The sequence below is a fragment of the Pelobates fuscus genome, chromosome 6, assembly GCF_036172605.1.
Source record: "Pelobates fuscus isolate aPelFus1 chromosome 6, aPelFus1.pri, whole genome shotgun sequence".
Taxonomy (NCBI): Eukaryota; Metazoa; Chordata; class Amphibia; order Anura; family Pelobatidae; genus Pelobates; species Pelobates fuscus.
Genome location: NC_086322.1, coordinates 19,904,590 through 19,916,976, shown reverse-complemented (window position 1 = coordinate 19,916,976; position 12,387 = coordinate 19,904,590). Strand labels below are relative to the sequence as shown.

The 12,387-nt window shown below is 39.8% G+C and overlaps 1 protein-coding gene across 1 annotated transcript in view; it reads left to right on the top strand.

The window, feature by feature from the left end:
- The window catches only part of FBXO41 (F-box protein 41), a 144,806-nt gene that overhangs the window by 103,147 nt on the left and 29,272 nt on the right, over positions 1-12,387 (top strand). The window contains exons 3-7 of the mRNA XM_063457545.1: positions 1,092-1,299; positions 2,927-3,006; positions 3,588-3,940; positions 9,008-9,240; positions 11,562-11,677. Of these exons, the coding sequence (XP_063313615.1) occupies positions 1,092-1,299; positions 2,927-3,006; positions 3,588-3,940; positions 9,008-9,240; positions 11,562-11,677 (990 nt within the window). The remainder of the gene's footprint in view (positions 1-1,091; positions 1,300-2,926; positions 3,007-3,587; positions 3,941-9,007; positions 9,241-11,561; positions 11,678-12,387) is intronic.

The following is a 12,387-nucleotide window of genomic DNA, read 5'->3' as shown; positions in this document are numbered from 1 at the left end:
TTATAACTAACCCCTGCACAGAGAAATAATGGAACAATACAGAGCAAACAGCTCTCATTCATACATCTAATAATGGGATTTTATATATATATTATCATGTGTTATGTCACTAAAGGGACTGTGTATCGGGTGGTCTACACCCAGACATATCATAAAATGAGATATCTGACTAGATATGACCTTTTCTTCTTTCTTTGATTTTTTTAAAATTAATAAAACAATCATAGATATTTTATAATATGTGTTTTTCTGTTGATATTGTAACATTCAACCTATCACTGGCCTCTATTTGTTGCACATGACTACAGGCTAGCATAGAATCTGATCAGATGTAAAACCTGATTAAAAGAACACTCCATTAAAAAAAAAAAGAAAGTAAAAAAGAAATAGATACACCCCAAAGAGATTATACATTTAATTTGTTTGTGAGCATATAACATATTAGCTTGCAATAGCTGCAGATCTAATGTCTGCAGCTGCTCAAAGCTTATCCCTTCCCTAGCCCAGAGTTTCTGTAGCTGTCCAATCACAAACTACATTTTGGCTCATTGAAAACGAGAAGTCTTTACAACGTAGGTGCTCTGGGCAATTGCTCTCCTCTGAGTTTAGCTACTCTAAGCCAAACGATCGGGAAGTAACAGAACTTGCTGCCTGACAGTCGAGATGTTGTAACAAGATTAATTTATAACAGTGCCCATTTCTATTTAAGTTGGCATGCTTATAACATGAAATAAATAGATCACATCCTTACACATAAAACACTTTAGCAAGTGGAGCTGTTTAGAGTGTTCCTAAAAAATTCCTTATAGTTGATGTATATCCATTCATTACAACATGTTATAAGAAATCATATCTTGGTTGGATTCCAATTTCTGAGGCATACTCTGAAAAACACAACTTAACTACTGTATTCACAAATAGCTCCTAGATTTAATTCATGGACAGTATCATTTTATATTCTGTGTTATCATTCATCCAGTAGAGTTGGTTTCAGATTATATTAATTGGTTATGTACATCTCATCCATCCTATAAGCTTGTCACAAGCCTTCATGTAAAGAATATTAAATGTCCAGTAATTGTGCCCTGCAGGGAGGTGGTGGAAATTGACCTATTCCTGAAGGAGACCGCAAGCCGTGAAGCCAACGCTAAAGTGCGGCTGCAGCAGTTCATAGAGGAGCTCCTGGACCGGGCAGACAGGGCCGAGAAACAACTGCAGATCATCAGTAGTTGTGGAAGCACCCCTAATGGCAGTTTAGGAAGGGGCAGCGTCCCCGGGTACAAGGCAGCACCCAGACAGGTAAGTCTCACTAACCCTGTGCAGGGAAAATCTTACAGTAAACAGATTGGATAGGTCCTCCTGGGGACATAAGGTGACCATTTAGGAAGTTAAAATTAAAGAAAGAGTGTAGGACACACAGCTTGGGCCACACAGTATTTGCACGGTCCTGGATGTGTGTATATAAGCATGCTATGTCAGTGGGTGTGCACAATCTGCTCAACAAGTCCCAACTACTTATATACCCAAACAAATTATCTGTACTTATATCCTCACAAACATGGTCATTAAGCACCATTTACACTCCCATATAATGTTACTCTTTCCATATCAATAACAATCTGTATATGGAAGGGTATCAATATACAACCATATCCAAGGAATTCACTCCCCTTAACGGCTTCCCTTGAGAAAGGCATCACTTGTTGTTTCGAAACGTTGGGGGTTCTTGTGGCTCGTGTCCTGCTCTGGTAGGCTGTTGTTGGATTTTTGCGGCATATTGTTGTCTAGTAATTACCCTAGTTGTCACTGTTTTCTTGTGTTTTTGTTGTCTTTTGTACTGTTTATTGTTCTAATACTTCTAATACTTTAATGAATGCTTATTAATTAGGTGTGCATCCTGGTGACCATTTATGGCCTCCAACATCGCATTCACTCCATTTACATCCCCACAACACCTTACCCTTTCCCACCGCTCCCTTTGATCTTCCAGGGACTGAAAGAATTGTTTACATATTCCAGTGTCTGGATCAAACTTAATCTAGGGAGTTTCTTCCTGATCTTACAACTTCATGAATTCTCAGTGTGTTCATCTCAAGGTTAGGTGACTACGCAAAAATGCTGTTCTTGGAATAGGAAGGATAGATAGAACCTAAAAAATAAAAGCCTGCACCTCCCAGAACTGGGATTCAAATCTTTCCAAGTCTGAAATCCTAAAGGAGCAATGATTCTCCTTACAATACGGTAGCCAAGTTTTTCTTGTTCCAACAGGTTGACTTGATATGTTCCTCCTAAGACTCTATCTCCGCTTTCTCAGCTTATATTTGTGGTCAGCTTGAAACATGATAGACTGTCCGAGGCAGATCCTTTTCGGGTTATTCAGACGAACCAGCAAAATCGTGGCAGAGACTAGCAATGAAACCTTATTCCAGCACTATATAGTCTGTTTTATATTAAGTATAATCATTGTTAAAGTTTGAATTAAAATTAGTTGCGGGTTCCTTATTACTTGGCTCTTTTACAACTTGTAAGTTTGTGTTTACTATTTTATTTCTGCACTGACAGGGGTATGGTGTCCTTTAGACCAGCAATAGACGCCCAAGTGGCTAGAGATGCCATGTATCTTCATTCATGCACTTTCCATTTTCATAATTCTATCTCTAGACACCAGGTAGCTGGAGACAAGATGCAAAATGCGTTGGGAAACTGTAAATTACAACCTATTGCTGTCCACTCAGCCAGCAGATATATTTTTATAGAAACAAAGGACTATCCTACACTGCATAGCTAATCATTTATAACAACCACCAACTGCACATATATCCTGTAGTATTTTCTGCAATGTGTTGTTAGCTAATCCTTAATTAGCAGAATAATGGTAAAACAAGAGATTACCCAATATGACTGTTTTCTCTGTTGACTTCCAAAGAGAGAGAGACACACTGGAGCCGGATCAGTTACTCAGAACTCATATTCAGTGGCCAATCAAAGGCCTCCCTCCAGCATTGGGTGAGACATTGTTTTGTTATTCAAAATATTTAATGATTCAGGTTCGCCTATGTCTAAACATGTCAGCTCCAGAGGTGCATGCACTGGTGGACTGTAGGACCATATTGCCTTAGAGAGGGAAAAGAAAGTAGTTTAATAGACCAAGGAAAATGTTGTGTGGAATAGACTAAGAGAAATGGGGTGTGGGGAGGAGGGGGGAAAAAGATGAGAAAAAACAGAGAATGAAAAGAGAAGATAGAAAGAAGGTCTAAAAAGGATGAGGGGTTAAAATAAAAAGAGCTGGTGTTGCGAAAAGTGGTGATTATTACACTGTGATGGAAGTGCATGCTGGGAAATACTATAAGCAGAAAAGATAGATCATGTGAACAAAGATATATCATCAAACTGTTACAAACAGTTAAACTATAAACTGTGCGTTGTTTGTGGTACATTCCAGTGATGTGAGAATTGGTAGGGTCAGTTCCACTGTAAGTAACTTCAATGACATAGGAGATATATTTTAAAAACTATGCTTTGTCTGTGTTTTTATGTATTTTTTGATGATGGGCTGGTAACTATTGCTGACCCTAAAAATTTCCCAGGGCATCGGGTAGAGTGAAGACCATGTCACAGAGCTCCGGATGTTATGATAGTGATGGTGGAGCAGAGCTGGTAGCAGCAGACAACAGCTTGGAGAATCGATACTCAAGAAATAATCAAGCGTTAGATAGCAGCTTTGAAAGGAATAATAATACTCAGAGCTCAGGCCTTCGCCGGCAGGCTATCCAGAACTGGCACCGTCGGCCATACCGTAACAGCACCGAGGGGGAGGAAGGCGATATCTCTGATGTGGGATCCAGGACTACCGAATCAGAGGCTGAGGTTTGGGAACAGGAGAGTTATGGATCCGCTGAGCTCAACTCAAACAGAATGTCAGGAGGATGCCGGCCAAAAGGTGAGAAATGATGAGCAAACTAAATCTTAAATCCTGCATGGCTTTAAACAGCAGGAAACATTTCTGGTCATTTAATATAAAAACACAGCACACAGCAGATGGATGCTAAGTTTAGCTAGTGAACAGCTTCATTATATGTCAGTTTGAAGTAAAACATAGCCTGAACTGGATTAACATAGCGGCTGATGGAAAGGGTCTCCGGGCCTCTGTCAAGAATGCTGACAAAATCAATATAAATATATATGTTTTCATACTCGTCCATTTTAAGGTTGTGTAGAAGGTGGGGTCTTCGAATGGAAGCAAAAGAGTACTGTTGATTGGCTAGTCATGTAAAAAGTTAACCTAAGGATTACTTTGTGCACAGTGCTGTGGGGATATTTATGGGATGATAATAGTAAACAGTCGAGAATTGCCCACTATTTCAATTCTCTAGATCCCAAAGATCGTTATCATGTAAGTATAAATAAAATCACAATTTGGTATAAAAATAGATACAATGTATTGTGACAAATTAAATAAAAATATGTAACATGCGTGATAATAATCAATGAATATTTAGTATAACATGAATATGCAATACAATGACATGGCTATACACGTTCAATGGCTAACACAGTCAATTGTCAAGACAAGATTAATGAGGGTACTTTAGAGAAAAAAAAAAACTTTCACACAGCGCAGCGAAAGGCCATTAACCCCTTAAGGACACATGACATGTGTGACATGTCATGATTCCCTTTTATTCCAGAAGTTTGGTCCTTAAGGGGTTAAACCTTGGCTAGCAGTTCACTAATAACCCTTTCAACGCTGGTTAGATCCTCCTAGGCATATAATACGTATTCTCATATAATTTTAATTAAAATAACATTTAAACCAGCTCATTAATCATTTCCTGGAACCATCCAATAAGAGTAATCTACCAGATTCTATAAGCCGAATTTTAATTTGCCTAAAAAGATATCTTATCTTATTTTAGAGCAAATCAATACACCTGGATAAAAATAACGGTATGCTAACGTGATAAATCACATTAATATATACCGTATTTTTCGCTCCATAAGACGCACTTTTTTTCCCCTCAAAAGTGAGGGGAAATGTCTGTGCGTCTTATGGAGCGAATATGAAGCTTTACTTACCTGTCTTGCAGCGTTGGCCGGCACCACAGGGCGCACCGCGGTAGTGTAACTTGAATTTCATGTTCCGGTTTCCGGCGGGACTGAAAGGAAGTGTGCACAAGCTGAGTGCGCACTTCCTTTCAGTCCCGCCGGAAACCGGAACATGAAATTCAAGTTCCACTACCGCGGTGCGCCCTGTGCTGCCGGCCAACGCTGCAAGACAGGTGAGTAATTATGGGACAAGGGGAGGGGGACAGTATGGGAGAGAAGAATATGGGGAGGGGGATGAAGTCTATGGGGAGGGGGGGGGATGAAGTCTATGGGGGGGGGATGAAGTCTATGGGGAGGGGGGGGATGAAGTCTATGGGGAGGGGGGGGATGAAGTCTATGGGGGGGGATGAAGTCTATGGGGAGGGGGGGGATGAAGTCTATGGGGAGGGGGGGGATTAAGTCTACGGGGAGGGGGGGTATGAAGTCTATGGGGAGGGGGGAGATGAAGTCTATGGGGAGGGGGGGATGAAGTCTACGGGGAGGGGGAGGATGAAGTCTATGGGGAGGGGGGGGATGAAGTCTATGGGGAGGGGGTGGATGAAGTCTATGGGGAGGGGGGACATGAAGTCTATGGGGAGGGGGTGGATGAAGTCTATGGGGAGGGGGTGGGTGAAGACTATGGGGAGGGGGTGAGTGAAGACTATGGGAGAGAGGAGAAGACTATGGGAGGGGGGGGGGGACACTATGGGACAGGGGAGAAAAAAAATATTCTGTACAAACTGTCCCATAGTAAGAAAGACTATGGGACAGTTTGTTCAGAATATTTTTTTTCTGGGTTTCTTCCTCTAAAAACTAGGTGCGTCTTATGGTGAGGTGCGTCTTATGGAGCAAAAAATACGGTAATTACTCTTAATTACACCTGCAGAATGGAATGTTTATAACTATATATTCTTTAGTTAACTAAGATTTCTAAATATTAAAATCTGACCGTCATTTATCCAGTCATATATCACGCTATTAGATTTTTAATTAATTTAGATTAATTAAATAAAACCAGCGTAATTACCAGTTAAATAGATGTTTTCATCAGATGCTTTTAGATAGTCCCAGGAACTTGAATGCGTGTATGATTGATTGCATGGAAATATGCAAGTGTTGCTTGAGTGTTAGCCTCAGAGTATTTGTCTGTCATAGATCTTTCTGCATGTCCGAATCTGGAAGCCCAACTTTCTCTTTCAACTCTGACTGACTCTTCTCTGACTCACTTGCTTCTCTCACTTAGCCTGCGATCCTGACTTTTAAAGGGCCAGACTCTCTGTACGTCATCAGTTGATAAGCCAATAGGAAACTGAAGGTGGGGTCACCCTGCATATAGCAATTTAGGTATTTGGTCCATAGAGGGCAGTCTCGTCTCACTAAACCTTCCTATCCAGAAAAGAGTTAACTTTTCCTGATGGCTATTTTGATGTCATTTGGCTTATCTATATGGCCACATAACTTAAATTTACTTGTCAGTTCAAAGCGTTTCTTTGGGTTTTCTCCAGACAGTGTGTCGACAATTTATGTTGTAATTTCTAAAATGATAGTTGTAAACTCAGTCTTACCTTTCACTTACAATGGGATCTTGTAAAATTTAGAAAGTAAAATTAATTACTGAGTCTGGCTTTCTTGTGTGAAGCTAACATTAAGAAGAGTATTCCATCCCCCTTCTCTGTTAGACTCATTGCCTTGTTTATATAATGCATTCCTTAGTTCAGGCTAGTTACAGAAATGTTATGTGTCTCTTTGTTAGCTTGAAATCCAAAATGGAGTCTGCTCTGTTCTGAGTGACTCTGACAATATACACTTTTAATTTCTATCATAGCACAAAATGTCTGCCGATATAAATATCCTGACAGTGCAAATTATCCTGCTAATGCACTGTTTCGTCTAGTCTTACCAAATCCATCTTTTCTCTGTCTCAGATAGCATACCATGAGCCAAGTTCTGCTTGTTAGTTAGAAGGGTGGGTGAGGGTTAAACAAAAACTGAGATGATAGCATTTTAGAATTTGTGATTAGTGATGGAAAGGGTTTAAAGTTTGGCTGGTAAAATGGACAGATAGAGTGGGTTAAGAGATGGAAGAGAGAGATAGACATAAAGTATATGTTGGCACTCTAAGCACCAAAATGACTTTAGATTAATGAAGCGGTTGTGGTGTATAGATCATGCCCCTGCAGTCTCACTGTTCTATTCTCTGACATTTAAGAGATAAATCACTTTGCTCATATAACCCTAGTCACACTCCCTGGCTGTTACTGACACAGCTTTCCTAAACACTTCCTGTAAAGAGTCATCTAATGTTTACACTTCCTTTATAGCACATTTTGTTTCATTTAGAATGTCTTATCTCCAATTTACAGAGCAGGAGGACGTCTAAAGTAAGATCTGAAACCATTTTTTTCATGCAGGCTGTGTCACTGCCAGCCAGGGAAGGTGTGGCAAAGGCTGTACAAACAAAAGTGATTTATCTCCTAAATGGCAGAGAATTGAGTACTGAGACTGCAGGGGCATGATATATACACCATAACTGCTTCAATAAGCTTACATTGTTTTGTTGGTCAGTGTATAACTTTAATCAATTCTCCAAAATATCTGATGAATCCAAGAACCACAAGACACTCAAACTATAACAAGTTCATGAGATCACCATTCTTCTCCAAAATTGTCAGTAAATGGCACTCACTAAATCAGACAGTGAGCCATTTTTGTCCTGGGCAATTCTGGCAGATTTCTGTTCCTGACACCTTGCAATGTTCGGGGGAGGGGGGTAAGTCCCAGAATGATTGGCATCCAATAAGCAAGGAGAACGTTTCCTCCCAAGATATCTGTCTTCAACCCAGCAACTCACATGATGTTCTTCAACCTATTTTAATCCTTTACTTGTCTTGCTCAATGTTTTAGCTTCAGTTTAACGTATTAAATTATGCATCTAGGACACAAAAATGGATTATAGACTTAATGGTCCTTTGCTGATATTTTCTTCGGAAAATGGGGAATTCTGAGTTATTTCAGATGATTTAAAGGCAAACAGATTGTGTAGCAAAGTCAAGGGAATGCTTTGGAGTATCCATTGAAAAGCATTTTATAAAATATAATAATAATAATAATAATAAAAAAAAGGAAGAGGTGTAAGCAGCAGAAAAAATAAATGATTTAATTCAGAATACAAAGTAGATTCACATGGGCTTGGACTCATCCATTCTTTATCTAAATCTTCCATGGCAGTAGGATGGGATTAGAGTGCTCTGTAAGAACTGTTAAAAGGAAGCTCTCATGAAAACGACTTTAGATATTTTAAAAGAGCTGAAAGTTCCCTCTTTACATTGTGTTAGCAGTTTTGCTAGCAGATGTATAAACTTAGGTAAAAATAGTTATTTTTTTCTTCCATCGGTCTGTCATTTCCTTGAGGGAGAGCAGAAGAGATCTCCCACAGGAGGTCCTTCTGCTCTCCACCCATAGCGTGTGCTGTGGTTGCTATAGTTACTCCCCGGGACTGCTCGGGAGTATAGAAACGGAGTGATGTAACGTCACTTCGGTCAGATGCTGGAACACTGGACAATGAAGCCAGCATGTCAACCTTCACGCTGGAGTTTTGCCCTGATTGTGGCAAATCGGGACACAACAGAGGAGGAGCGTGGGGTGGACTGGCGGTGGGTTTAACATCCACCTTTTTGATTAGATCAAGGTGGGGGAGTGGAGGGCCAGGTAAGGGATTTTTTCCATGACTGGTTTTAATGAAAATAAATAAATGATTGATTGCTATAAGTACATTTGTGATCGTAAATGCAACGTGCCATTGAAGAAGCTCTCTTCACCGACCAATAGCTTGGATTATAGAGGTTTTGATGACATTGTGGTCCATGCACACTATTGGTGAGGTCATGCTGGTGTTTACATTTTTCTGAATTCCTGCCCTTAGGTCGCTGTGAAGGTCGAATGCAGAGGCCAGAAAAGGGGAGTCCTTCTCGATCTAATGAAGTCATCAGCCCTGAAATCTTGAAGATGCGAGCGGCATTGTTCTGCATCTTCACCTACCTCGATACAAAGACTTTGCTGCGGGCAGCGGAGGTCAGCAGGGATTGGAAGTTTGTAGCCAGGCATCCAGCCGTATGGACTCGGGTGTTCTTAGAAAATGCAAGAGTGTCTGCGAAGGTGAGATAACTGTTTTGACTGGTATTTTCATCAGCTTATCTATTTGTGACCCTTGTACCATAGTTGGCTATCATCAGAAATTATGAGGGCCAGTACAAACTAAATATGCTCCCCACATGTTCTTGAAACCTCTCTTATGCCTCATATAATATTTTAACCTCATTTTCATATTCTGTGGGTTCTTCTAAGTATTTATTTATTTACTGTAACTGATTTTATATACTACACAATCTTTCACGCAGATTAGTAGATTGACCATGTGTTCACTTCACCGTTAGCTGACTCAAAGTATCTGTTTAATTAAATTCCATGGCAAGCACACTAAGTTTCTGATACTGGAACAAGGAAGGTGCATTCACACAATAATCATTTTTAAAGGGGACACATTTCTCATAAAAATAATTAGAAGAAATATAGCCACGTTTTGATAAATAATGTTTATTTTAATAAAGACACGGTTGATCCTCTATAAATAATCTAGATGTGAAAAAAAGAGAATAAATGAAAAGTTGAAGAGTGAAATGTGGAAAGTACTAGTTAACCACATTCCCTTTTAACGCACTTGACTGCACGACAACCATATCTACGCCCTCTAGTGTTGGTTCTGTAAAGCGCTGCAGGAGCAGTCGACGTGCCTGCCACCATTGTTGAGGTGATTTGGCTTATTATTTATTTCATACTGATGGTGGATATGAAATAATAACAGTTCATGGAAGTTGGAGGATGCCTCTTACTAACTTGTTCTAAAATAAATGAATGTACTCTCAGAGTAATGATTGACATTGACAGATTAGAATGTCCCACCTGTCTCCAATTAGATGGGTGGGCTGGGATGTCTGTAATAGTCTATGTACTCCCAGTTATTTTACTTTACAAGAGTTACCATCTGGTTTCTGTGTCCTGCAAGTTACTTCAATAAAGATTTCTCCTCAAAACTAAATGTTAACCATGACTGTCGTCCTTTATGCCCTCCCCTCCACATATTCCGCAGACCAGTCGTCCTCACACACTGCTAGTCCGTGAGCATAGAAGATTCTTTGGGGTATTTATCTAAAAAGTGTAAAAGAGAGGAGTCAGCAGTCGTCCCCCTGGTTTCCATAGCAAATTCCCTACTTTTTCAACTCAAGATGACTTTTTAAGAGCAGAACACTTTGATAAATCTTCCCTGTAGAACGTCCTGCTGCATGGATAGAGGTAAAACAAGGGGTGCAGAATGCTTAATAAAAGAAGTTGGACTGCTCCCCAGTATAAAGACGGGATCCCCTGATGTCCGCCCTTCTTGTTAATATTCATAGTTTAAATATTCTTTTAAGGTTTAATCTTTAAAGTACAATCTACCATTCTCCGTGTGTATGCTCAGTTTATTTTATATATCCGTATGTCTTTTATGGTTATGCTAGCGAGTCTAACCCGTACTTTGCTGCATTTTCTGCTGTCGGATGGCTTCTCTTAACAACACTTTTGGGCTGGATGTCATTCAGAGAAATCAATATCCAATTACACAGTACTTTATACACTGACTGCACTTTAAATGTCTCTTTAAATCACTCTCGTTTTTGGGCTAAGAATGTGTCGGATATCCAGCTGGTTTGTGCCCCTGGGTGCTGTTCATGATACTTAACTAATATATTTCCTGGGAATCACTGCTTTATCCCAACATTTTAAATTGCTACCATGATAAAATACAAGTACGGTAATAGTGGATTTTAGGAAATCTGAAAAACAATATTTAAAATCAGAAAAAAAACTGGTAAAAAAAAAAAGCTTAAGCTATTTGCAATAACACCTTGACGCTCTTGTAAAATTATTCCTGCCTGTCTGTCTTCTAGTTAAACACTTATTTTGGTACATCTTTGACTGCATCGCAGTAAAAGGTTCCAATATGAGCTTTTTTTGTACAGAATTCCTGATGTCCTTAAGCTTTTTTAACAGGACACTCTAAGCACCATAACCACTACAATTACAATGCTAAGAGGTTATTGGTGCAGCCCTTTATGAACCCTTACAGACACCACCACAATGGACTGAAGCAACTCAGCGCAGCCAAACGTTACCGCAGCTCACACTTATGTGAAACTCATAACAATATCAGAAAGAGAGAGCTTAGGGTGACAGAGGAACCTGCTTGAAAACATTATGGCAAAAACCATGCAGTGTGCACTAATAGCCTCCAGCCCTCGCACTATACTGCACAGAAACTTTAGTGGATTTGGTTCTTTGGATGTGCTGAACCTCCCTCCCCCTTTCCTGTCTATGTGTCATTTTAGCTTCACTTGTCAAATGGTCCCAAAGCTGACAATCCATTGGTTATTGTTTTCTAGTTCCTGGTCACGCTGTCTCAGTGGTGCACTCAGACTCACTCACTGACCCTTCAGAACCTCAAACCCCGGCAACGAGGAAAGAAAGAAACCAAGGATGAATACATGAAGAGTACGCGGTGAGATGGGGGTCACCATTTGGTGCTACTTACAGGATAATTTACTATTGTGAGAATTGTAGGGAAATCAAATCTCATTACAAATTTAAGGCCAAATAGCGTGATTTGATTTGGGTGATTTTTACAGTTGAGCTATTTTGGGCCTTAAATTTGAATTCCAGACTCCAGACTGATCCGGCTTACAAAGTTTCAGCTTACCCTGTTTACTAAGTGGCTCATCTAGCCCTCCCAATCTCCAATACAATATAATAGGGTTAAAATGATATGTCTTAGGCTTCTAGCCAGGCCTTAAAAATGACCAGCCGTTGCAAGCCTGGATTGTCCACACTGACCAGAGGTGACTTTCTGCTCACCAGGGCTATATTTTACTTTTCAGTGAGTAGTGTTGAGTAGCCGTTGGAGTCGAGTGATATAATATAATGTTATAGTATATATATATCTTTATATTTATATATTAAGGGCAGCATTAATCAAACACCAGGTGTAACGGTGCTTGCCTCCTCCATTTCTACTGGAAAGCTAGTCATGGTTCCAGAAATAATTTGACCAATAAGGTCTCTGTAGCAAAATAAAAGGACATGTTTGATATTGGAGAAAATCCTGACTGATCAAAGGATTTATTCATTAAAGGGACATTAACAACTTTAACTTACTGAAGCGGTTTGTGTATAGATTATGATTCTGAAGTCTCACTGCTCAATTCTCTGCCA